Source organism: Protopterus annectens, chromosome 5.part0 (genome assembly GCF_019279795.1).
Source record: "Protopterus annectens isolate FY-2018-M chromosome 5.part0, PAN1.0, whole genome shotgun sequence".
Lineage (NCBI taxonomy): Eukaryota > Metazoa > Chordata > Ceratodontiformes > Protopteridae > Protopterus > Protopterus annectens.
Window position 1 is genome coordinate 1,749,719,539 of NC_056735.1, and position 26,905 is coordinate 1,749,746,443.

General features: G+C 36.8%; 1 protein-coding gene across 1 annotated transcript in view; it reads right to left on the reverse strand.

Annotated features, from left to right (window-relative positions):
- DOP1B (DOP1 leucine zipper like protein B) overlaps positions 1-26,905 on the reverse strand; it is a 2,336,114-nt gene that overhangs the window by 1,657,835 nt on the left and 651,374 nt on the right. Inside the window, exon 7 of the mRNA XM_044071549.1 lies at positions 6,825-6,948. Within this exon, the coding sequence (XP_043927484.1) occupies positions 6,825-6,948 (124 nt within the window). The remainder of the gene's footprint in view (positions 1-6,824; positions 6,949-26,905) is intronic.

The window sequence follows — 26,905 nt, forward strand, 5'->3', positions numbered from 1 at the left end:
TCTTTGTTATACAATTTGTTTATGGCTGAGGTCCACCAGACAGGACGCTTACCTTTGGTGGAGAGGGACTTGGATTTGTTTGGGATTGCATGATCCATGCATTCTTGGAGATGTCCATAGAAAGCATTTGTGAAGGATTCGGCATTGTGGGATGTGGTATCCACTGGCACAGTGGGCTTAAAGGATACCATCTCAGTCTTAAGAAGAGTGAAGTCTGCTTTTGAGAAGTTTTTCACTGTGGTCTTTTTTGCTGGGGGTGGAGGTGGAATATGTATATCCAGGGTGATTAGCTTGTGGTCAGATCTCACTAGTGAGGGGTATACTTCCGGTGTGGAGCATTTTGTCCCCATGTTTGTGATGATCAGGTCTAGTATATTATCTCCCCTAGTGGGAGAGGTGACTAGATGTTCCAGTGCATTTGAATTTATGAATTCCAGGAACCTTTGGGCTAGGGTATTAGGGCTAGAATAATGTACCCAATCTATGTTTGGGTAGTTGAAGTCTCCCAGTATGATGGTATTTTGTGATAGATTCATATCCTCCAATGTCTTCAGGAAGGCTGAGTGGGGTTCTTGAGATTGGGAGGGTGGTCTGTAACATGCTAGCAGTTGTATAGCAGTTTTGCCTATGGTTAGTTGCACCTGTATGGTCTCTGATGCTTCATGTGTTGCTACTAACCTGGAGGTGTGGGTGTCCTTGATGAATATGGACACTCCCCCTCCCTTTGTGGTTCAGCCTGGGTTTTGGGGCCGAAAAGCATGATACAAGGTATAGTCTGGTAGCGCTGGGGTGCTCTCAGAAGCCTTGAACCAGGTTTCAATTACTGCACAGACGTCGATGTTCTCCATGCTGAGGAGTGCATCAAGTGCCTGCATCTTGAGATTTAGACTTCTGGCGTTGAGCAGCATTACCCTTAGTTTTTTTCCATTTTTGTTTTCTAAGGAGGTGGGTTTGTCTTTTGAGCCTTGCCTAAAAAGGCACTATGGGGGTGGCAAGAGCCTTAGCCAATATCCGGAAGCCCAGTGGTGACAGGTGTAAGCCATCCCTTGCAAAGCAGCGTGGCTTGTCCAACATGTCACCCCAGGCAGACAGACATTGGATCCCCTTAGAATGACACCAGTACTTGAGCCAATTGTTAAAGCTGATCATCTTGTCTTTGTATTGTGGTATCATTCTTGGTGAGGGCAAGATGCTGCTCAGGGTCAGGGTCATACCAGCCTGGGCTACATAATCGGAGAGCTCCTGTATGTCTCTTTTTATGTAGTCCAGGGAGGTACGTCTCAGGTCATTCACACCAGCATGGACAATGACGGAGTCATATTTGTACTTGCTTTGGAGTGACTTGAGTGCGTGTGTTATGTGGCGGATCCTAGCTCCTGATAGACAGCTCGCAGTCACCTTCTCCTTGTTCAGCCTGGTCAGTGGGACATCAGTGTGTCTGATTATAGAGTCACCTATTACTAGTGTATCAGGCAAGGTGTTTGGCCTTAAGGGCTGTGATTGGTTGACACACTGATTTATTGAAGTATGTGTTGCATGTGTTTTATTTTGAGGTGGTGGATTTTTGGATGTCTGCTTTGGGAGCCTCTGTTGTTTTGGTAAGTTTTTTTATTAGAGCCTCCGAGTATGTCTTTGTGTTTTTATGTGTTTGGTTTGTAGTTGTGGTAGGTCTATGTGGGACTGGGATTGTTGTGTGTGTGGTTGCCATCTCCTCCTGAGTTGAGAGAGTTCAGCCTCCAGTTTGGCTATATAGTTGCATCTCTCACATGTATTTGTGTTTGTTGGGAGGAGGAGAGGGTTGTCTGTGTACATGAGACAATTGTAGCATTGTCTCAAGATACCCAGATTGACCAGCTGAATTGGAGATGATGCCAGTAATCCACCACTCGACATGCTAGAACAGTATAAGGGAGTGCTGTACCTTTAAGGGAAGTGGATATTCACAGGGGTGGTAAGTAGATGTAGTGCTTTACTTAGTATGAGAGTGCTTACTTAGTAGAGAAGTATTGAGAACAAGTGCTAGGCTTATAATATAGTGAGTAGTCTGGTTATACTAAGAGTAGAGCTTCCTTAATGGAAAATTTGAAGAGCAGACTTGGTGGAGCCAGAAAAAGTTTAACCTTGTTTAACCGGCGACAACAATCAGCAAAGCCGCAAACGCGGATTTTAAACAGTGAACTACAAAAGAGCTAGAAATGGTCCAAAACAACCAATTACTACAGCTTCTTGTGCTGAGGTCACTTCCTACAGGGACAGGTAGGCTGCTCAAGGCTCCCCACTCCCACTGGTGAGCAAAGAAACTTCCTTCTATCCAAGTAAGGTAATGGACAACACAGGAACTACACCACAGACCAGAATACAGCAATGCCTGTAAACTGGTCTAAACTAGTCGAGGAGAGGCGGGAAAACAAGGATTATTTTTTGTTTTTTTGTTTTTTTGGTAGAAACACACAGAAAATGCAGAAACAGTGATACATTAGTAATACAGGCTAGCACACTTTAGTGGGCAGCCTCCACAGTTAAATTAAACAAACAAACAAACAAACAAACTTTCGATCAAATTCGACTAAAATGTAACTTTAAGTGCAGATTTTAAAATAATGCAGCAAACAGTTAAAAAACAGGCAAAGCCATTCAGATATGGAAACATTTCACAATAAAAAATAAATAAATAAATAAGATCACAAAGAGGGACAGCAGAACAGACAATTAGTAAAGCAGAAGTTAAAAAAAATAGAAGGTGAAGTTATGGAATACTTCTGAAGTAAAGGATTTAGTGTAGAAAGTCTAACTCGGGTTATATCACTGCATGATAGAACAATGGGTCCCCAAAGTAAGGAGAAACAGGAGGAGCAGGAGACATTTGAAGAAATATGGACATGGGAAAGAAAAAGAGATTTAATATGGTGCAATACTTATGCAAAGGAGAAAGCAAAACTAATCAATACAAACAGAGCAGCACCAAGGATTTTTGAAGAGAAATATAGGCAAAGGCATCAGGACATGGAAAGTTTTACAATACAAAAAATAAGAAAACAAATAGCAAACGTAGAAAACAGGATTAGTAATGGAGAAGTTAAAGAAATAGAAAATGAGGTTATGGATTACCTGCGAAGTGAAGGATTTATGTAGAAAATCTAACTCAGATAACATCACAGCAGGATACAGGAATGGGTCCCCAAATTAAGGAGAAACTAGTGGAGTGAGAAACATCTGATCTGTTGCCATGCTTTGATACGTTCATAGGAAACCAGTACAAAACTTCAGTTGAAGCTGCACAACAAGAAAAGGAACAGGACACTGTGGCAACTCTGACACAGTCAATGTTATGGAGTTATAGGCCAGTGAGTTCCCCTATGAAAGAGCAGCAGATGACACAGGATGAAATTGAAGAAAATGTGTCACAGGAAGATGCTATGGAACTTTCTATAGAATGCCTGCAGGGAATGGTGAACAAAGAATGTGCCCTCAGTTTAGAAAAAAACGATCTTAGAGAAGAGTCACTTGATTTAATAGACATGAACAGACATATTATCATCAATGAAAGAAACTGACTACAGAAAGGCAATAAAATCCAAAGAGCTAGATGTTTGATGAAAAAAATAAACACAGTAATTAGGACAGTCCATAGGGATTCAAGTGATATAACAAAAGTAGATGTTTTTTGTGGACTTTATTACTGTGCAGCTAAATTAATGACATATAAAGTCTTACCACAAAAACCACAGGATAGTAAGGGAAAGGAAGGCCAGAAATTGAATGTCATCATGGAAGTATCAAATAGAAAAAAACATAAAGCAACTAAAACAAGAAATGTTACTGTTCAAAGAGTATATAAGAGGGAACAGATCAACAAAAAATATTCTGAAAGATAGACGTGATAAAAGCCATGTGCAGTATCAGAACAGATCAGGATCTATTGTGCACCATCACAAATAATAATCTAAAAGTATCTGCACAGGCAGAAAAACTAACACGATATGTAGATAAATAAAAAGTAAAAGTATAAAATAAGCAATTTATTGATGACTCAAAAAAGTTTTATAAAGAATTGGGAAACACGGCAAAAGGAATTGAAACATCACACAAAAAAGAAGTAATAGATGCATTTTGGAGAAATATCTCTGAAGACCCTGTGGAACATAACAAAGATGATAAATGGACAGAAGTAGTAAAAAAAAAGATTTTCATATGTATAGGATATGAAATGGGATGAAGTAATGGCCAGAGAGATTGAAACAAAGTTAAGAAAAGCTCCTAACTGGAAAACTCCAGGCCCAGATGCAGTACCTAACTTCTGGCTAAAAGTATTAACATCTTTACATGAAGACTTAGCCATGAGCAAGAAATATTAATACACACACCCTGAACAGACACCAGCCTGGTTAACAACAGGGAGAACAATACTCCTACTTAAGAGCAAACCTGCAAGCTATCCTAAAAACTACATACCAATAGCTTGCCTTCTAATGATGTATAAACTATATACTGGAACTGATGTTGACAGAGTTTATAGTCATTTAGAAGAAAACTCAATCATAGCAATAGAACAAGAGGGTGATAAAAGAAAGTCATATGGAACAAAGGATCATTTGCTGTTAAAGTCATAATGGAGAACTGTAAAAAGGGGAAGAATCTAAGTATGGCATGGATAGACTAAGAAAAAACATCTTACAGTATCCCACATTCATGGATAGAAGAGTGCTTAAAAACATATAAGATACACCCTACACTGATAAATTACATTACAGTGACCATGAAACAGTGGCAAATTATTTTGCAGTTAAGCCAAGATAAAGAACAAATCTTTATTCCAGAGATAAAAATTCAAAGGGGAATATTCCAGGGTGACTCTCTGTCACAACTGCTCTTTTGTCTTGTGCTTATCCCATTAAGCTGTCTACTTAACAGATTAGGTCATGGCTACAATTTTGCTCCCAGAAAACAACAAAGTGTAAAAACTTCTCATCATCTTTTTGCAGATGATTTAAAACTGTATAGTTCATCAGCTGAGGAAATGAAAGCACAACTGCAAGTGGTCAAAACTTTTTCAGATGACATAAGAATGTCATTTGGTCTTCATAAAAGTGCAAAAGTAACCTTTAAAGCAGAAAAACTGCACACCAAGAAAACATCAGTTTGGGACAGGAATATGATATAAAAGAACTTGAGAAAGTGGAAGTGTATAAACAGTTGGGAAATGAAGGATCAACAATAAAATATGATCAAATGTGAATAAAACTTAGTAAGGAACATTTCAGAAGACTAAAATTAATACTGAAAACAGTGTTGACATCTCAGAACAAAGTCCAAGCTATAAACCAATTTGCTCTTCCTGTCCTAGCTTACAGTTTTGGAGTGACTGTCCGGCCCCAAAAGGTGCTGGATAGGTTGGACAGGAAAACAAGAAGGACGCTTCATGCTCATTAAATGATTTATAAAAATCAGTGCATACCAAGATTATATATTCCTCATTCTGAAGGAGGTATGGTCCTCCTTGAAACTGATTACATGTATAGATCTGCAATTGTGGGACTGCATACATATCTGCTGGCCTCAAGACCCAAACATAGTGAACATTTTGAAACATGAGGAGAATATGTCTAAGATGAATTCCATGCTTAGTTTAGCAGTAGTGTACTGGCATCAAGTGAGAATGGAAACCAAACCAGAAGTAGATAAAAATCAGGCAGAAAATGAATGTGCCAAAAAGCAAAAGAAAGAATATAAGGTGATGGAGCAGATGAGAATTCAAGAAATATGGAAAATGCATAAATATAATTGCAAGTACAGAAAACTCTTTGAACAACCTCATGTTGATTAGAACTGAACACAGGAATGCTTCAGGAGAGGTGAATTTAAACCAAAAAACAAAAGGGTAATATTGGTGGTTTACAAAGTCCATTGAATGTGTGAGAGAAACAGACAAATGTAGGTTTTGTAAAAGAGAACTGGAAACAGTTACACATCTAGTTGCTGGTTGTGATATACTAACGGCAGAAGGACTGTATACTGAAATACATAATTATGGGGTAAGACTGTTGCATTAGGGATTGTGCAAACATTATAATACTAAAGTAGCTGAAGAAGACTGGAAACATGAGCCACAAAGAATCACAGAAAATGATGAAGTTTGTATCACATGGGATCATCCATTTCCAACAGTTCAAGAAACAGATGCGAGAAAACCAAATATAGTAATCCATGAAAAGAAGACAAAAATAGCACTGATCATTGAAATTACTACACCCAGTGACTATAGTGTCTTACATATAGAGAGACACAAAGTCGTAAAATATCAAGATTTGCAGGCAGAAACAAGGGCAATGTGGAATAAATATATCCCGACAGTTCCAGTAGTACTAGCAGCAATGGGTCTTATAAAAAAAGAATTTACAATCCTATTTAGATATGTTACCGAAACATGTAACTCCATACAAACTACAGGAGGAGTCATTACTAGGCACATTGCGGGTGCTGTGAAGAACACTTCTGGCTAACATCAAAAACTGAAGCAATACTAATTTCATGAACTTTAATCATACTTTGACTTAGGAACAGGACCCATTCTCGTCATGGTATTAGAAACCCAAAAGACTTGGGAGAAATTAAAAAAAGCAAAACAATAATACAAAACATTCTATAAAATGTACACATATATGAAACATCTCAACATTGCAGTTGTAGTTATGAACAAGTTTGGTTGCACGTTGTATGGTACTGACACCTACAGGAGTGAAGTACTAAAGTCTCTTACACTGAAACTTCAACAAAGTTTTTTGCAAACTTATGTAATGTATATTTCTTCACAAATGGTTACATACCTAACAACCAAGCGTATAGTCTCCTGTTCAGTGACATGTCTCTTCTTAGAAGTGTCTGTGAAGCAGCTGAAAGAATGTCTATCATTTCAGATCTGGATATCACAATGGCACTCTTGTCGGCATCCTAGCAATGAAAAATGCATGAACGGTGGAAATATCAAACGTTTGTACAAAGTTTCTACTCATTCATTTGTAAAAACAAATTAACTGTATTAGCTGGGCAAATTAGGATGAAGTGAAAGGGTATTTAACTATAGCCTAGAACACACTAAAACATACATAAACGATAAAGACAGTGATGCATACTCAACAGCCATTCAAATTAAGATGCAATGTTATAAATTTAAAGAAATGCAAAAACATGACAGAAACACAATCACAGATACTCATTCCAATGATGAAAGTACAGCTGAGTTTTCTCCCTTTCAAACTAACACAACAAAGTTACTACCATCAATTTATGAATAAACTGCAAATAAAACTAGTTAATATTGACTCAGGAACTCTGAAAGCTAATTTTTACATAAGCCCTCTTTTGATAACCAGTGACTTGAAACAGCACTTTCAAAACAAGCCCCAGCAGCATGGAACAACTGGCAATGAAGAAAAATATAGGGATGTTACCAGTTTAAAAATTCAACTATTAAGTAAGCATCTAATAGAAGCAAATAAGAGACACTGCACTGATAAATCTAGCTAAAATGAAACAAAATTAACTCAGCTTTGTTAATCTGAGCTCACAAATTCTTATGTAATCAATGCACAAATTTTACATATGCATATAACCTGAAACTGATACTAGTGGTAACATATCATAAATTGATCTTACAAAGCTTAGATTTATTAACAATTTAATTTATTACTTACATCAACTATCTGACCTGTTCCATACATGTACCTTCATTATGTAAGCAAGAGTTGTACTACTAGAATTGCTTAGCATGTTTGTCACATATGCATTAAATGTGAAAGTGTATTTTCTCACAATGCACTATACTGACTTTCTCACAAGATTTGTATAGACTTTCTACTACATATATAACTGAGTGACCCACTGAGTTCATGTTACTGTACTGTGTATATTTGCTTGATCCTGTAAAAATTTGCTAAAAGGCTTGTGTTTTACCAAAAAAAGTGTCACCGGACCAGAGTACTGACCCAGTTAATAAATGTTAAGAAAATAAATACCCAAATAAAAGCAAAAATCTGACAGGTGGTCAAGGTAACCATAAATCATAACATTTAGACTTTCCCACCTTATGTGTACTTTCCTCGCTAGAATCTTATTAGCCATCACCCTTTGTCCTTATGATAAATATGATACGACTTTAGCATACAGGCATTATCTTCAAAAAATGGGTAGATTGGACACTAAAATGGATTCAGTCAAAGAAAATTGCAACAAACAGCCATATGCTTAAAAATATAACTGTGCAGCAAAGTTTTCAAATAAGAAGTATGGAAGTTGTTTAAAATAAGGAAGGGAGAGTGAAATAATTAGAAACACAAGTAGAATTTTTACTAAAACAAAACAATTGGATGCTAGAGAAGATAAATGAATAGGGAAAGAAGGAACAACTTAGAAATTTATGGCATCCCAGACAATCTTAAGGGTGGTGAATATTCTTACCTCTTGTATTCTTAATATTCTGAACCTCCCTGAAGCAGGTTTGTATGGTACTGAGACAGCGTATAGAGGTTTGTCTAAACTATCAACAAAAATGGATTTTCTACACAACCTATTATTAGTAAAATTAATCTTTAATATAGACACAAAGACTTTGTTGCAAAAATGACTGGTTGAATCCCCCACATAAACTAGAAGGAACTATTATAACATCTGACAATGATTACTACACTAAACTAGTTGAAAAAAGGAAAGCATGTCTTTGTTATGTTATAGAACTAAAGAAAAAAAATAATAAAAGTTCACTTGCTTTTTCCTGCAAAACTTAAAACTATTTTTAAATGAGGGATTAAAATGTTTAACACATTAGAGACTGATATTTCTTATGTACAAAATAATAATATTCTTGACATGTGAGGGACACAGATTGGTTCACTACTTCTTTAAAAAGACAAGCTACAAATTGTAAGACACTGGGGATGCACAAGCCAGTGCATTTCTTTGTGCTGGTCCCAAGCCCGGATAAATGGGGAGGGTTGCATCAGGAAGGGCATCCGGCGTAGAACCTCTGCCAAAAATTACTGATGCAGAGAACTTTTCATAATTACATACCAGATCGATCGAGGCCCAGGTTAACAACGACCGCCACCAGTACTGTTAGCCAATAGGGTGCTGGCGGAAATTGGGCTACTGTTGGCCGAAGGAGAAGAGGAGGGCGAAGGCATGCCCGAAGGCAGGAAGAGAGGAGGAAGGTTAGGAGTGTAGCAGTGAGGGTAGGAACTTTGAATGTTGGCAGTATGACTGGTATAGGAAGAGAGCTAGCTGATATGATGGAGAGAAGGAAGGTTGATATATTGTGCATGCAAGAGACCAGATGGAAGGGAAGTAAGGCCAGGTGTTTAGGAAACGGGTTCAAATTGTTCTATCATGGTGTGGATGGCAGGAGAAATGGGGTAGGGGGTATACTAAAGGAACAGTATGCTAAGAGTGTTTTAGACATGAAGAGAGTGTCTGACAGAGTGATGTTTATGAAGCTCGAAATTAATGGTGTAATGATGAATGTTGTCAGTGCATATGGCTCCACAAGTTGGGTGTGCGATAGATGAGAAAGAGAAATTTTGGAGCGAGTTGGATGAAGTTGTGGTGAGTGTACCCAAGGGTGAGAGACTAGTGATTGGAGCGGACTTTAATGGGCATGTTGGTGAAGTGAACAGAGGGGATGAGGAAGTGATGGGTAGGTATGGTGTTAAGGAGAGGAATGCAGAAGGTCAGATGATTGTGGATTTTGCGAAAAGGATGGACATGGCTGTGGTGAATACGTATTTTAAGAAGAGGGAGGAGTATAGGGTGATGTACAAGAGTGGAGGAAGATGCACACAGGTGGATTATATCCTATGTAGGAGGGCCAGTCTTAAGGAGATTGGAGACTGTAAAGTGGTGGCAGGGGAAAGTGTAGTTAAACAGCATAGAATGGTAGTCTGTAGGATGACGTTGGTGACCAAGAAGAGGAGGAAGAGTGTGAAAGCAGTGCCAAGGATTAAATGGTGGAAGTTAAAAAAGGGTGATTGTGAAGTGGAGTTTAGGGAAGAGTTAAGACAGGCACTGGGAGGCCTAGGAGCGAATAGCTGGGTAACTACAGCAGAACTAGTAAGGGAGACTGCTAGAAAGGTGCTTGGTGTGACATCTGGACAGAGGAAGGAGGACAAGGAGACCTGGTGGTGGAATGAGGAAGTACAGGAGAGAATACAGAGGAAAAGGCTGGCGAAGAAGAAGTGGGATTGTCAAAGAGATGAAGAAAGTAGACATGAGTATAAGGAGATGAGGCGCATGGCAAAGAGAGAGGTGGCGAAAGCTAAGGATAAGGCATATGGAGAGTTGTATGAGAGATTGGACACTAAAGAGGGAGAAAAGGACCTGTACTGATTGGCTAGACAGAGGAACAGAGCTGGGAAAGATGTGCAGCAAGTAAGTGTGATAAAGGATAGTGAGGGGAAAGGTACTCACAAGAGAGGAGAGTGTGTTGAGTAGATGGAAAGAGTATTTTGAGAGGCTGATGAATAGAGAGAGAGAGAGAGAGAGAGAGAGAAGGTTGGATGATGTGGGGATAGTGAAACAGATTAGCAAGGAGGAAGTAAGGACAGCTATGAAGAATGGAAAGGCTGTTGGCCCAGATGACATACCAATGGAAGCATGGAGTTGCTTAGGAGAAATGGCAGTGGAATTTTTAACTAGATTGTTTAATGAAATTTTGGAAAGTCAGAAGATGCCCAAGGAGTGGAATAAAAGTGTTTTGGTACCTCTCTTTAAGAATAAGGGTGATGTGCAGAGTTGCAGTAACTACAGAGGGATAAAATTGATCAGTCACAGCTTGAAGTTATGGGAAAGAGTAGTAGAAGCTAGGTTAAGAAGGGAGGTGATGATTAGTGATCAGCAGTATGGTTTCATGCCAGAAAAGAGCACTACAGATGCAATGTTTGCTCTGAGAGTGTTATTGGAGAAATACAGAGAAGGTCAGAAGGAGTTGCATTGTGTCTTTGTAGACTTGGAGAAAGCATATGACAGGGTGCCTAGAGAAGAGTTGTGGTATTGTATGAGGAAGTCGGGAGTGGCAGAGAAGTATTTAAGAGTGGTACAGGATATGTACGAGGGTAGTGTGACAGTGGTGAGGACTGCAGTGGGAGTGACAGATCAGTTTAAGGTGGAGGTGGGATGACATCAAGGATCAGCTCTGAGTCCTTTCTTATTTGCAGTGGTGATGGACAGGTTGACAGATGAGATCAGACAGGAGGCCCCGTGGACTATGATGTTTGCAGATGACATTGTGATCTGTAGTGAGAGTAGGAATCAGGTTGAGGAAACTCTGGAGAGGTGGAGATATGCTCTAGAGAGCAGAGGAATAAAGGTCAGCAGGTCTAAGACAGAATATATGTGTGTAAATGAGAGGGAGGGTAGAGGAATGGTGAGGATGCAGGGAGTAGAGTTGGTAAAAGTGGACGAGTTTAAGTACTTGGGATCAACAGTTCAGAGTAATGGTGAATGTGGAAGAGAGGTGAAGAAGAGAGTACAGGCAGGGTGGAATGGGTGGAGAAGAGTGTCAGGAGTGATTTGTGACAGACAGGTACCAGTAAGAGTGAAAGGGAAGGTCTACAAGTGGGTAGTGAGACCAGCTATGTTATATGGGTTGGAGACAGTGGCATTGTCAAAAAGGCAGGAGTCAGAGCTGGATGTGGCAGAGTTAAAGATGTTAAGATTTGCACTGGGTGTGACTAGGATGGATAGGATTAGGAATCAGTATATTAGAGGGTCAGCTCATGTTGGACAGTTTGGAGACAAAGCAAGAGTGACGAGATTGCGTTGGTTTGGACATGTGCTGAGGAGGGATGAAGGGTATATTGGGAAAAAGATGCTAAGGATGGAGCTGCCAGGTAAGAGGAAAAGAGGAAGGTCTAAGATAAGGTTTATGGATGTGGTGAGAGAGGACATGCAAGTGGTTGGTGTGACAGAGCAAGATGCAGAGGATAGGAAGAAATGGAAAGAGATGATCCACTGTGGCGATCCCTAATGGGAAAACCCGAAAGATGATGATTACTTCTGAAAAACTTAAGGAGAAATAATCTGTCTTTTAATTTGAAGTATATGTACAATAAAAACAGTTGTTTTGTTACATATGTTATAAACAGATGAACACTTTTATGGTAAGTGTGTATTTGATTATTTAATATACATAATGAAAAACAAAATACTACTTAATACTTATTATGAGAAATAATGGGTTTCATATACTTATTTGTGTTTATAACACATCAGCTTAGTTAGTATAATACTAACAATGTTATACTACAGTAAAAAGCTGTAGCAAAAAATAATAAATGCCATACACAAACTAAAATTCATGTTTAATAGTACATCTAACAATAGTGAGTTTCCATTATCTCATTGTTTTGTTGCGAAATGTAGCAAACATTCAATAAGTTCTGAATTTAATTTTAATACTGACAGATGCAGTTGCCTTTAATCCCAACAAGAAATCAGAACCAGTAGAGCAAGCCTGGCCTGGTAGTCAGCACAGAGTTTTAAGGAGCTGTTAATGAGCTGTTTCCTGTGTCCCGGTGGTTCAGGATTACACTTTTTATCCTCCATAGCCTATATGTCTCTGATCAAGTCACCTAACCAGACAGTGCTCCCAGTCTATGTCTCAAAAGATCCATGGAGATCAGTGCTCTATCCTGGTTAATAAACAAAAACATATATATAATAATTAATATAAGCCAATTGTTTAAATACTTTTCTTTATATGAACACAACAGCAGCCACTCAAGCTGTTGGGACCAGATGTTGTTTCAGCAGTATACCATGAATAAGTTTTCTTCACAAAAAGTATGACGATTTAGAGAACTGAAACTCTGTATAGCTGTACCACTTGGGTATGGATTTCATTGCTGTTTATGAGGCTTCATAAGGTTAGAGTGTGAAACAGCAAAATCACATATATAAGCAGTGTTTCCCTGAGATAAAAATGACAACAGTGATCTTTTGTAAAATACAGTGATACAGCTAACAGGAAAAGTAAACAAATTAAATTATATAGCAAATGCTCACTGCTGTTCAGAAAAATGAGCACACTGATTGGACAGCCCAACCAGTGTGCCCAATGTAAGTCGAGCATATACCAATAGAAAAATGTCCAGCTGCTGAAGTACCATTGAGCAGCCAGACTTTCTACTGGTATATGCTGAGGGACAGAGCAAAATATAAGAAAAATCAGGTACATTCTACAAAGCCAAACAAACAGAAACCTACCAGACCTATCTGATTTCCCTTATATGTCTGCACTGACCCGAATAAATTGCTATTTTTAAAATAAGTTTAAAAAAAAAAAAAAAGCACCAATGCAATTTCTACTTTCTCCATCAATTTTCCTGTGCTGATGTAATATAAATGCATGAAAAAGTAATTGCCATATGCATGCACAGTATATTAGTATAGGGGAAGACAATGCAGATGAAGACTTAAGTACCCTTATACAAATGTATTACTTGAGAAAGATAAGCAATTTATTTTCTTAAATAATGTAATTGTATAATAGCAATAATCCACCGCTGTTTGTGGACATATCAGGATTTACCCATGGGGTGCTTTGTTTAATCACCTGGGCTTTGCCCTTGTGATCAAACCACAACAATTTTGGGTAAATCCTGATATACCAAATGATACAACCTCTGCGAGTACGGCAGCTGCAGGGTCCCAAAGAGAAAAGTGTACAAGGCAAAAAAAGAAGCAGGACCAGCATACAAGGCACCTTGAAAGTAAATTTATTGATTTGAGGTTCTTATCTAAATCCTGATATACCCATATACAGTCATGGATTATTGCTTAATTAAAACATTCTTTAGATTCTTACACATTTGAATATTAGAAGAAATATTTAAAGTTGCAGCATACAAACAATCTGCTGGAGTCGTGTGTTATATTAAGTAACTTGTTAAAGCACACTGTTTAAATACATTTTTATGGGTTTAAGAGAGAATAGAATGATAAGTGCTGTATACTTTACAAATTTAAAATTATTAGCAATACTTTGGTGGGCTTCCTCATGTCAGAACATATTGGTCTGAATTAGTGTAAATATGTTAAAGGAGTATAACATGGATTTGTAATACAAGTTGTCATACTAGATCAAAGATTACCACATTTACATATTTTAATATTAAATAAGGTACACAGTGAATAGCAACAAAAGTAGGACATACTGGCGCAGACAAAGATTTATACAGTATATTAATATTTAGATATAGACATTTTACAATTGTTTTCAGCTGATAATTAAATGTTGAGAATAAAATATAAAATATCCAAAGGTAAGAACTCATTTTTATTATTTTTGTCTGTTTAATGAGAACATTTAATTTAATGAAGAGTAATTTGGTATATATTTAAAGATAGTTGCATATTACAAATAAACTGTTATAACACATCATTTACTCTCAATGACATAATTTCCTTTCATTAAACCTTAAATAAGAAGAGTAGTAGAGATATACTTGTAGATTGAAATAGTTGCTGTTGCACGTCATTTGTTACAAAATTATAACTGGGTGACAAGCCTATGACAAAACATATTTATAATAAACCGGCAAAATAAATGAGTGAATTATACTGTTACAATATTAGTGTAGCTTTTCACAGTCAGAGTGCTAATATATTTAACAATTTTGAAACTAATGCTACAGGAAGTTTCTTGATACAAAATTGAACGCTTAACTCTTACCATTTAACTAACACTGATGTCAATTCCACTGCAAGTGCAATTGTGGAACTGATTATACTTAGTGAGGAAATAAGTGAGACAGTCTAAGAAGTCTTATTCAGACTAAGAACTTTGTAGCCATATAGAAGAGGGATTTTAAAATACATGTAGTAAAGGTTATTTTTATTAACATGTTTGCCACTGTGTACATATAGCTGTTTTGTTTTTTGACGTGCAAATCTCTAGGGGGGATTCATAAAGGTTACCACAAGATATACACAATGTGTACACCTACAGGTAATTCAGTATTCAAAGACAGCCTTACCAAAATGCTTGTGCTGTCTATTCATTCAGAAAGGTAACTTACTAAGTGTACACATCATGATAACATTTATATTTATTTCAGATATGGTTATTATATCCTGACTGCTAGATAAATTATACAATTTAAGAAAGAAGAGTGTACTTGACCCTAATGAAGCCGACATATTTAAAGTTAATGGGCACTTTAAAAGCTTTAAATAAATATTAATGGTACAAAAAGTGGCAAGAAAAGGACATTTTTACTATAATATTTACATTTAAAGAAAGCTGATGAGGTCTTTTTACAATAAATTAATTTAATTAAACAGCATATCAACAAATTGGAATATAGAACTTATCCAATTTTAGCAACCTCTTCCATTATAGAAAAAGAGGTACAATCTTATTTAAAAATTAATTAAAATGAACTAAAACACTCATTAGATTATTGATCATTTGAATATTAGAATAAATACTTAAAGTTAAAATACATTTATAAGTTGAAGTATGCAAAAAAGTATTATTCAAATAAAGTATACAACAAATATTACTCGTATACAATGATCCAAAGGGTCTGTTTACTCTAATGAATATCGAATTTCAGAAAATATTTACTTTGGCAATTTTATATTGGTTTCTAGGAATACATGCTCATATACATAAAAGTGGAAAGCTATAAAGGAATGATGATGAAGCAGGGGGAAATTCAAGAAAGAAGGAAAAAGTGGAATTTTGGACACAGATCTTTAGGGAGAATAACAACAGGCATACAGAATATTATACTTATAAAGTAGCAGGGGCAGCCACGGTGGTGCAGCAGTTAGCATTGTCACCTCACAGCAAGAAGTTCTCCGGTTCGATCCTTGGCTGGGGTGCCTTCTGTGCAGAGTCTGCATGTCCTCCCTGTGGTCACGTGGGTTTCCTCCGGGTGCTCCGGTTTCCTCCCACATCCCACAGTAGGTGGATTGAACACTCTAAATTGGCCCTAGGCATGAGTGCGTGTGTGTATGTGTGTGCCTTCTGTGGAAGGTTGGGCACCGAGCTGGCAACTCGACACTGTAAAACTCCACTGCCAATCATGAGCGGACAGGTGATCCACTGTGGCGACCCCTAACTGGGAAAAGCCTAAAGAAGAAGATACTTATAAAGTAGCAGAAAGTATTTTAAGGACTAAGCCAACATGAGAAAGGAGAATCTACCAATAGGGATAACTGCAATTAAGTGCACAGAGAATAGGCAAGAGAGGGCTAGAAAACTGGAAAAGGAAACGAGGTATTGGGAGACTACAGATTACAGACTGCCTTCCCTATCAGGGACTGATATCAGACTGTAGTCAAACAGAATGGGATACAGGAATAAAAGTCAAAGACCTGCTCTGGTATAGTTTTAGTTGACTCTAAGAGCTACTGTTAAAAAGGGATAATTAGTAGGGCATATAAAATAATGCACAATAACTATCAATCAGAGAAGGTTAGAAAAAATTGGAAAGAGAGGCTAGATAAGCAATTCACAAGAAAACAATGGGAGGACATATGCATAGTTCCCAATTACTCAACAAAGTCTAAAAGAATCAGGATTTTTGCCTGGAAGTATTTGCATAGGTATTTTTGGCAGACTTTAAAATTTTCCTCCACGGTACTCTGTCAGAAATATTGGGTGAGCAAATGGGTGTAACTAAGGAAATTATATTTTGAGCTCGGATACAGGATCTGAATTGCATAGACGTAGTAAGATCTTGTCAAGTTTAAATCTGGTTATTGCCAAAAACAAATTACTTAGAAACTGGAAATCAAAGTGTAAACCATCTGTATTTGACGTAATGAATATTGTAACAGAGATAAAAGAACTGGAAGTAGGATCTTTAGAAAAGGATAGGATCAAACTACATAGAAAAATTGGAAATTGTGTGAACAATGCATGCAGAATAGCATTTGGATGTGAAGTGAGGTATAAGGGAAGGCAGGGATTGATCATTGTATGTAATGTTGGATTGATAACTGCATAAATATGAACACATTGACATGCTTTGTTTTCTTGTATATAAATATATGTTTGCACATCCAATAAAAGCAATGGTGAAGCAAACCAAGGCAAATCAAAAACATTAAGGAAAAAATGTTTATTGTAAGCGCTTTAACGGCTATCAATGCACTTCTTCAGACAATCAAAAAGCTTTAACATAGCCATTATTTTACTTGACCAATAGAATTCAAGAACCAATAGAACAAGCATTTAACACATAATTAAACCATAAATAATGCATTTAAAAACAGACCCTACGTAAAAACATACAAAGGCATATTAAAACATACAATGTCTATGGACTCTATTCTTTAAAACTGGCTTGATACATATTTTATCATTTAGACCTTTACCCTTATTTTCCCTCATCCTGATTATCCATTTCATTCCACGTTTCAACTCTGTTTTCAATGTCACCACCCCCCCCCCCGTATGTCAACTTTTATTACTTCTATCACCTGAAATTTAAACTTATGATCAGACCTATATATATTCACGTTTAGCTAAGGCATTTGTGCATATCAAGTTGTTGCTATTATAAATGTGTTCTCCAATTCTATTGCGTAACCTGCGATCAGTTTTACCTATGTAAAATCTAGAGCAGACTTGACACTTAGCCAAATAAACCAGATGGCATGTGTCACAGTCTGCTCTAGCAGTGAACCTCAAATGCCTGCCTGTATCAGGATGTAAAAATTCATTACTGCTATGTACTTGCACCAATTGCATCTAGAACAGGGCATAGTACCATAAGGGGTCATGGATGTAATGGCCTCTGCACCAACCTTTGGATTGCAAAGGATTCTCTTTAAATTTTTCTTATTTTTATATATAAAACTCGGTTTGCTACCGACAACTGCCCTTACATCATTATCAGTGTTAAGTATCTGTCAAGTACTCTTTATAATAGTCTCAATTTTGTTTTATATTGCTGGAATATGTAAGGGGGACCCTAAGGGAATTGGTTTGTCTCATGTGCAGTTTATCCGAAGGGCCATCTGAGTTATATGGTTTACCTTTCCTTTCTTCTCAGATGGATTACATTCTTTAGAGTTGCATCAACCTCAGAACCATTAGAGCCCTTCCTCTCAAACCCGGTTCATAGGGCATAAGTTTTATTAAGAAAATCAGAGTCACTGACATTAAGTCAAGAAGCTCACAACCCCTGGCCTTTAACTATGTTACGGTAAATATGTGGGGGGTGCACACTATTTCTGTACAGACAATTATTTCTATAACAGTTCTTTCTAAAGGTCTTGGTGGAGAGGCTACCTTCAGCTGATATGAACACAGTAACATCCAAAAAATCTGTTGTATTTCTAGAGTAATTTAGGGTAAACTTAAGGAAAGGGGTGGTAGAATCTAAATATCAGTGAAACTGTATGAGGGACTGTTCATCCCCATTCCATAACAAAATGAGATCATCTACAAATCTCCGATAAAAAATTACTTGCTCAAAATCCCTTAAAATACATCTATTCTCCCAATGGGCCATTTCAATATTGGCATAGCTACTGGCACTGGACGTGCCCATAGCCACGCCTTTTTGTTGTACATATACCTGATCCTTGAACATAAAAATGTTATTCTCAAGGATAACTTCCATAAATAAACATATCAACTCAATAAAGGCACCATTTAAAATACTATTTTCACATATTCTTTCAACATATCAATACCAATCTCATTAGGTATGCATGTAAATAAAGGCTGCACATCCAAAGTTGCCAGACTATAGACATTATCATGTTGGTGAAGTGTTACAAAAGTATAAAAATCATTTAAAAAACATTTTGTGTCATTCAGCACAATCATTTTTATTAAGCACATTCCTTAAATGCTGTTCAACAAAAATATATATATTTTCAGTGCACCATCCCGACGGACACAATAGGCCTGAAATGTGCTTTATAGGCATTTTTATGCACTTTCAATAATCCATGCAGGGTAGGTATAATTGGTTTTTCACATAAAAGATATCTATATAGGTCCATGGTAATATTACGACCTGTTAAACAATCATATAGAGTATTGTTAACCCTTCGAATTATGTTATGTACCTGGGACACAGGAATCATGATATAAGTTTCTACATCACTAAGCATACCAAGCATAGTGTTATCATAAAGCTCCCTATCCATTACCACCACAGGGCCTCCTTTAACTGCAGGTCTAACAATGATGAAACTGTCTCTGCATAAATCTTTTAGTGCCTGCTGTTCTTCAATGCTTAAATTGTGATGGATTTTCCCCATATTCCTCCAGGAAAATAGTGAGGTAATCTCTTCCTCACATTTTTTCTCAAATACCTCAATGGCAGCATTATTAGCCTGTGTGAATAAACTAGGTTTTCTGAATGGTTTCAAGGTGTTGCGATTCATTTCAGCATCAGCAGTTTTAAAATACACAACATAATATTGTGAGTAAAACGCTTCAGGTCAATCATGCAATCAGTAATGCCAGTTAATTGTGCAGGAATGAAGCACACATACCTCTATTTAAAAGAAAGAGTTCATCAATAGACAGTGCACGAGCTGAAATATTCCACACTAAAGATTCTCTGGTGTCTGACAAATTTTCTTTAAAGTGTGGTTCTCTGTCACATCTGATATTACTTTTTTTTTTGTCCTGCCCCTGCTGATCGAGCGTCTGTTGGCAGGTGTGTTGATCGGGAAAGGGAAAGAAAAAACACTCCTATTCAGGACTATAGTGCCATGTTGTAGTTCATTGTCCGATACATTAGTAGAACTGCTGCTCATCATTTTCACAGTAGATGAAGTTGTTTTTTTCCTTGCACCTGAATTATTGTTCAGGCTGACCAGCGTCATTTCTTTAATTTAAGATTCATGTGGTGCATGCGCATTAAAGGATTTGGTTAACATAGAGTGCTCAACCGTCTCAATTGTAGATGTTGGAGTATGCTCAAATTCAACTAATTGGCCAGAATTTGCTTGTTGTTTTATTGCCGGTTTAGGCCAAGTAAACACATGCCCTGCGGAGAAGTTGGATAGATCTCTATCCAGCTTTTTCTGTTTCTGCTGCAATGTTTTACGTTCAAAGGCTGCTCCAGAGTCTAAATCATGACATAGCTTAATGTCAAGGAGGTCAGGGGAATATCTATCATACATTCCATTTTGCAAGGATAGAATAAGCTTACTTTAAGTGATAATTTAATAAAGGTGTTGAAATCAACTTTTAATAATAACACAGTAAGCACTTTTGTCACTCAAAAATGACTTCTTAGTGTTAAAAATCACTGTCAATACATTTAAATATTCCATAAAATGTCACATGATCTAAAAAGAATCACAATTACACAAGCGTCATTTTTTTTCTAGCAAGCAATGTACTGACATTTTTCTTATTATTTAAATCAAATATACTACAGGCATTTAAACTCACCTGCCAATAATTCTCCTTCTGATTTAATTTATGATCTGCAACAAATCTAAACTCACAATTTTTCACATAATTAATCACTGTAAAAATCTTTTCTCTCTCTCTACCTTGCCCAAGTACACGCTACAGGTCCTCGTGATGTGCTACTGTTGAAAGCAGGGATTTTGTAAATTGATAGCGTCATTTTAGCTTTAAAAAGGTTCTGTACCCACTGTTTCCCCAAAGTAAACTAAACATACAAGCTTCATGGCTGAATTTGCAGCTAATCCAGTGACTTCTTCCAAAAGCGGTACTCCCACGTTGGAACTACTCACCCTGAACCCAGCTAATGTTCTATACCTATTGTTTCCCCAAAGTAAACTAAACATACAAGCTTCACAGCTTTATTTACAGCTAACTCAGTGACTTCTTCCAGCAGCGGTATTCCCACATTGGAACTACTTAACCTGAACCCAGCTAATGTATGTGCAATTGTAAACATCCTCCTACTGCTGTGTATTTGTGACCCTCGTTCAGCTGCACATCACCGATACTCTGTACATACTCCCACCACCTCACCCACTGCTACTTTCCTTTTCAGCCTCAATAGTGGCTGTCTCACAGTGCTTAAAGGCAAAATAATCCTGTAGTTCTGCTTCTCCACTTCCTGACTATCATAACTCCTTAGCTAACCTGTCAAGCTGCCTATCTCAGCCCAGCTTACTGTCCCACAGACCCAGCTCTACTTGTTATAATTCAAATAAAGTGTCCACTCAGTGTTGCTTTACCTGTTTTAGAACTAGAGCTGACTGATAGTTTCTGCAGTCACTCTCACAGTTGTAACCAGGATGCAATCCACTCCATTCTCTCTTGCTACACTAGGGCTCACTCTGCTCCCCTACCCTACCCCCATTCCCACTCACTCTCACTTTCACTAGATTTATACTTATCAAACTCCACCCACATACTGACAGCCAATCACAACCCACACTTCCACTAATTAGATCTGCTAACCAGACCCACTGATAAAATACCTACTTTTCATTAACTACATTCATTAATCTCTCCTCCTAGTTCATTAACAAAATACCCTAACATAATGCTCCACCTTAATAATAAACATCTAAACCAAACAGCCATTTATTTCACCTGTGGCTAACTGCTATTACTTTCTTACTCCCTCACATCATATTATACACCATTACAATCCTACAATTCTCCTCCCTGGCAAACCAGAACTTATCCCCTCCAACCCTTCTTCTAAGAACCTGTACTCACCATACCAACCATACCACCTACACCAATTAATCGGAAGTAAAAAAAAAAGCTTCAACCCAAACAGGTTCATCTCCGCTCTAAATAGCTGCAACTGGGAATCTCTCAGACAGCTACCCCTTGAAGATGCAGTCAACTCCTTCAACACCACTTTCCTAGACATACTAATCTGCCACACACCCTCTAGAACAGTCAGAGTAAAAGCTAGCTAAGCACCCTGGCTTAGTAAGGAATGCAGATCCTTACTCAAGGCTAAAGAAAAGGCTTGGAAACAGTTTCACAAACACAAAACCCAAATAACAAGACAAACATTTTTAAAACTGCAAAATAAATGTAAAGAAACTAGTAAAGTCAGATAAAATCAACTACTACCACAATATCCATAAAAAATACCACAATAACCCTCAAAAAGTCTGGGCCGCAGTTAATAATATACTTCTACCAGGCAAATCAGCTACACTTACCCCATCAACCAACAACTCTAATAGCACAGCAACCCAGTTCAATAAATATTTTACTGAAACTATCCTAATCCTAGCTAATTCTAAGACTACCTTCAGCAACCCTTCCCCTTCCACAGCCCAACACAACACCAACTCCCAAAATAGCAACAAACAACCACTTTACATTATACCCAGTGTCTGTTGATACTATAAGAAAACTACTAAAAAAAATGAAACCAACCACATTAGCCGCAGACAACCTCCCAGCAGAATTTCTGCAAATCGCAGCAGAAGCTATGGTATATCCAGTAGCCATACTCAAACAGATCATTATCAGTGAGTTTGGTTCCTGAGATTTGGAAAATATCCCTCATTATACATTTACACAAGGGAGATAACTCTACTTAACTTACTAATTATAGGCCAATTGCCATTCTGTCACACTTATCTAAAATACTTGAGAGGATTATGCACACCCAGTTAATGGCCTACCTTCACACATAAACTATTATCAAACACACAACATGGTTTTCACCCCTCTCACAGCACTACAACAGCCCTCATGTCCTTCACGAACACAGTGAACCACTAGAGAAACAAAAGACAATTTGTATCTACCACATTTTTAGATTTTTCTGAAGCTTTTGACATGGACAATCACAACAAACTCATCAATGTACTCTCTACCCTAAATCTTACTAACTCCTCTATCATATGGTTTCAAAGTTACCTATCAGGATGACAGCAATCCGTCCAATGGCAACATCAACTTTCCCCTCTTATCTTAGGGGTTCCATAAGGCTCCATCTTTGGACCTCTATTTTCTCTCTCTTCACCAACCAGCTCCACACTGCCACACTACATGCCTCAGTAATACAATATGCAGATGACTCTACTGTAATATGCGCAGCCTCCTCCCTATATAACCTCCACACCATAACCCAAGACTCCTTTCTATCCGTTAAATCATGGCTTACCAACTCCCAACTCATTCTAAACCCCAAAAAAGCAAAGCTTCTTCTCTTCTACCCAACAAGATCCCCCTCATCTGCCCAATTTTTCAATATCCTATCCAAAAATAAAACTATCATCACCCCAACAACTCATAAACTGCTAGGTGTAGAAATTGACAACAACTTGAAATTTGATATACATATAGCTTAAACATTTAAGAAGGTCCACAAGAAACTAGGTCTTCTATACTGAAACAAACATTTTCTAATTAGAAACACAAAAGCTACTAGCACTAGCACACACCTCTTATCTACCCTCCTATATGCCTCCCTGATCCTAACCAACCTCAGCAACACTGAGAATTGTGTTACAACAAAACTGACAAGTTTGCCACTGATGCCTCATACTGGATGCATCACTGTACATCTCTTAAACAGCTAGTATGGCAAGAACTTCCTCAACTTCTACACTTTAATCAATTAACCTTTGCCCACAAAACACTGCATCAACCAGACAAAATTCTTGCTCTCCACAAACTAATGCAACCATACACCACTTCTAAATCCTTCCACTAAAACTTCTGCTAGACACCACCAAAGCAAATAACTCAGCTGGAGAATTGCTCTTCTCAAATTACATTCCTAAAATATGGAATATACTGCCTACCCATATTACTTCCTGTTGCTCTATAACACAATTTAAAAAACTCCTAAAACTACACTTTAAAGACACTTATAACTGCCCTGGAGAGGACTCTAACCCCTTTAACTCTACCTTGCTAACTAGTTAGTGCTATCCTCTCATATCCTACTGATACATCTGTTCTCACCTTACTTACACTAGTCTCTTTCTCATGTATGGTTAATGTTTGATGTTCATATTCATGTTGGATGTGTGATGTATACATTTACTTCCAGTTAATTATATTCATCATCCTGTAAATGTCATTTGTTAACAGTTTGTGTTAGCTTGATGCAAGCCAATTTTTGCAGTGTGTGTAAGTTTTATATTTTTTGGAACTGGGACTTGTTTTTGTAACTGGAGCTTTTCTCCCTGGGCCTCTGCTGAAAAAGGACCTGTGTCCAGTCAGACTTTCCCAGTAAACAAATGTAAGATAAATAAAATAAATAAAAGAAAAAGAAAAACTTCTTACATATATCAGAACTGATTTCATGTTTGCATAATATATTCAATACATCCTTATTATCAACTGCAAACAAATGCTCTTAAATCCAAATGTTCAACATTAAAGTTGTCTTTCCTATATAAAAAGCTTCACAGGTACAACAACTTGCATTATAAACTATAAATTAAGATTTACAATCACATCTACCTGGGACATTTACTAATTTATTACCTAATCTAACCGCCCAAAAATTGTGAGAAATATATTTCTACATCTGAAATGTACTAATTTTACTATTACCACTCTTTATTGAAATGTATCCTTTAATCAAGCACACCTATAAGAAAAATAGGAACATATCTCTCACTTTCTTAAAAATACCTGGAAACATCTCCAAAAATTTCCAATTCCCTTTATAACTCTCAAAATACTTACTGCACCCACTACATTCTCTAAAATTATCACTGTTTGATCATTTCTATTAAACCTAGCTCCCTAACTGTCTAAAAAACTTTATTTTCTCTGCTTATACAACAAAAGTCTTCCTTGCTGAACAACATCCTTATCATTGCTAATTAAATCAAATAGGTAATTCTTATTAGCAAATGTATCAAAATGTCATTTTCCTTTTCAGAATACACATAATATTTGGTCTATCTACTTGTTCTAACAAACATTTTTTTTAATTTCCGTGAATGCATGCTATGGAAAGTAGGAGGTGGTCTGTGAAAGGACAGCAATATCAATCATAAATATTAACTTGTACGCATATTTATTTTACCCTACATTCATAAACAAATTAGCATAGCAGGGAGACATGTCCTTTCCATAACAATTTTTGTCTGAGGAAATTACCATATTGAATAAAACTGTATAATAAAATTACATCTAACATCTCAGCGAGAAGCCTAATTTGAGTTTCATTACTTTCTCTTAACTCATTATTTACTAATTCAAAGCCAATATCAGTGGGTATAAAGAACATAAAAATTTCACATCTTGAGTCATTAATAAATCCTCCTCTTAACCAATAAATCTTTCATCTTACAAATCAAATCATACAAATCATTTATGCAAGATTCACCTTTCAATACTACATTACATACATAATTGACACAAATAGCCAGTGGCTCGGTTTACATTCCTCTACTGGCAACAATAGGTGTAAAGGAGAAATTCTTAAGATTTTAATAGGTCTTTGGGAACTCAAAATGTGACTAATTTTAGGTATCCAAAATCTCAAGAGGTCATAAATTTTAGTATCTGTTATACTTCTCAGCTATTCTTCAATATATGAAATCATTGTAATTAATCATATTCAATATTACTACAGTGCTACCCTTATCCACCTTTGTTATATACAAATCTGTCTTCTCCTTTAAGTTTTTTAAAACTTTACTTTCATCTACAGATACGTTAAAGTAATTGTTCACAGGTTTACTCCTTAATAAAGTCTGGATTTCTTTTTCCATAATAATTAAAAAGGTGTCGAGCTCAAGTTTAAATGCTAGATTAAACATACCTGGCTTGGAAAAAGGAAAATATTTCTCATGCTTAACTCCAAATAAACATCTAAAATTCAATTATTTAACAACATCTCTAGGATAATTAGTAGAACATACACCTTCAACTCTCGCAGCTGGTACAAATGACCATTAGCATCCCAATAACCTTATTTCAATGTCACTGAGCAAATAATTAGACAGATTAACAGTTTTAAAAGAAATATCACATACATTACTATATAAATCTTTAAGTAAATTACTTGAAGTCTATTTCTTTTTAAAATTGTTCTTTCTTCCACAGCTGCATAAATACACTCTCCTTGTCAGTTGTGATGCAACTTCCTTACACCTTCTCTGCTCTCCTTCTCCATTCTTATAAGCTTTGATTGGTTGATTCCATAACAAAGATCTCTGATTTAAACCTAGTTTTTCGGTAAGCCTAGTTGATTTACATGGTACATGATGATAATTAAAATTCTTACTGTTACCTTAAGGTATTACGGAAACACTTCCACTCACTTCTTTCTCAACAGTTGCAGAATCAATAATAGTCTCACCATTGTTTTATCTAAATCAATATAAAAAGTCCCTTTTCATAGTCCATTCTGTCTCATTCCAACTTCATCTTTCTGCATTTTTCTATTTTGTTTTCTTTTATTATTTTTCTTGACTTAGTTTTAACTTAATACTATATAAGAAACAGCCTTGATATTTAAGTCATTGTGCAATACTCCAATGGATTAAGATTTATAACTTGTCCCTAGCATAAATCATGTAGCTCAATTGCAGACTAAAGTCTAATACAATAACTAAACTACTTTCATGCTTGAATAAAATCAGCTTGTAAACCATTAGCTGATGGCAAATGCAGCACACTCAAGCCACAAGGAACCCATTTTACAAACAAATTTCACTCACAAAATAGAATGGTATAAGAAGGTCAGCAGTGCATTGGGAAGGGAGATAACTAAATAAACAAACAAATAATTAAAATAAGTGGTACAGCACTGAAGTCCTATTGATATACAGAATAGTTTTTATTGTTTTTTTCCCCAGTCTCCTTCGCACTGATGTGGGCATCATACCTTTCAGCTTCCTTTTTTCTCAGTGACTTCTTTAGCTGAAGCTGCTTTGTGTTTCTAGCATGCTTACCTTTTGTAAAACTGTTTTTGTGGGTTTTAATGAAAATACCTTTCAATGT